Genomic DNA, 1,179 nt, shown 5'->3' with positions numbered 1-1,179 from the left:
GAAGATTTGGACTGCATTGTTGGGATGTGTTACGTGATAAAGGACAGAGTCCCTTACGTCAAACCTGTACTTGTGCTGAAGTATCTATTTTAGAAAGCCAGCCTTGGGTTAAGGCGCGCTCTCATTGTGAATTTGAAAGTGACCTTGTTAAAGCTTTTTTGGCAATTAAATATCCCCAAAGTTAACATTTTGCACCTCATTACTTGCATGAGCATATCGCTTCTGCTTGCCACCTCTGAGGCTTGCTATGCTTTTGTCAGCCTGATTTACACATCCTTACAAAACCCAGCAGGATGGCTGCTGCCGGGGTCTTGTTTAATTCCAGCCACACTCTGCTCTAAATCATGAGTAAGCAGAGACTAGAAGCCTTCCAACAGTTTCTTAGTGCTCAAGGCCCCAGTGCCTTCTGCTCATGACCGTAAAATTTGCTGCATGGAGAAGACAGAAACTAAGCTTTGCCTTTCATGCTCGCTCTGGAAGATGTGAATGTTTTTAATGCGCTTTCTTCAGATGTTCTTCCTACTCCCCACACTGCCCTACGTTTGTTCCCTCTTTTCTTCCCTCTCACTTGTCTCCATTTCATCCTCCTCCCTTTGCTGAGGCAGATGGTGCTGAGCCAAATTCCAGCAAGCTCCTGGGGGTCCCACTGACGGAGGATCCACAGCAGAGGCTCAAGTGGCAGGCTCATCTGGAATTCACACACAACCATGACGTGGGCGACCTCACCTGGGACAAAATTGAGGTCACCCTACCACATTCAGACAAGCTGCGCTCCCTGGTGCTAGCTGGCATCCCGCACAGCATGAGGCCACAGGTGAGAGTACTCACTGTTCTGGGCAGGCTCTCCTGCCTGGAGTAAGAGACAGTGGAGCAAGACTGCTTTCTCTTTGATGAGAGGGTGGCTCGATATGGCTTTCTGTGACTGTGTTAGTGACTGCTCCTATCTCTGTTCACCCTGCTCCCCAGCTGTGGATGCGCTTGTCGGGGGCCTTGCAGAAGAAGAGGAATTCAGAGATGTCCTATCGGGATATCGTGAAAAACAGCTCCAACGATGAAACTATTGCTGCCAAACAGGTAGGAGATACTGCCTAATGCTGACTGGCCACAAGGGAGTAGGGTAGAAGGGCAAGATTTGTTACATGAGGAGGAAGGAGTGTGTGCCTAACACCTGCAGCAAGG

The 1,179-nt window shown here is 49.2% G+C and overlaps 1 protein-coding gene across 1 annotated transcript in view; it reads left to right on the top strand.

Moving 5' to 3' along the window:
- The window catches only part of SGSM3 (small G protein signaling modulator 3), a 20,015-nt gene that overhangs the window by 3,162 nt on the left and 15,674 nt on the right, over positions 1 to 1,179 (top strand). Inside the window, exons 4-5 of the mRNA XM_010131906.1 lie at positions 606 to 814; positions 967 to 1,074. Coding sequence (XP_010130208.1) covers positions 606 to 814; positions 967 to 1,074 — 317 coding nt within the window. The remainder of the gene's footprint in view (positions 1 to 605; positions 815 to 966; positions 1,075 to 1,179) is intronic.

Source organism: Buceros rhinoceros, unplaced genomic scaffold (genome assembly GCF_000710305.1).
Source record: "Buceros rhinoceros silvestris isolate BGI_N320 unplaced genomic scaffold, ASM71030v1 scaffold6232, whole genome shotgun sequence".
Lineage (NCBI taxonomy): Eukaryota > Metazoa > Chordata > Aves > Bucerotiformes > Bucerotidae > Buceros > Buceros rhinoceros.
Note: the sequence above shows the minus strand (reverse complement) of the source record. Positions and strands in the feature narration are given on the sequence as shown.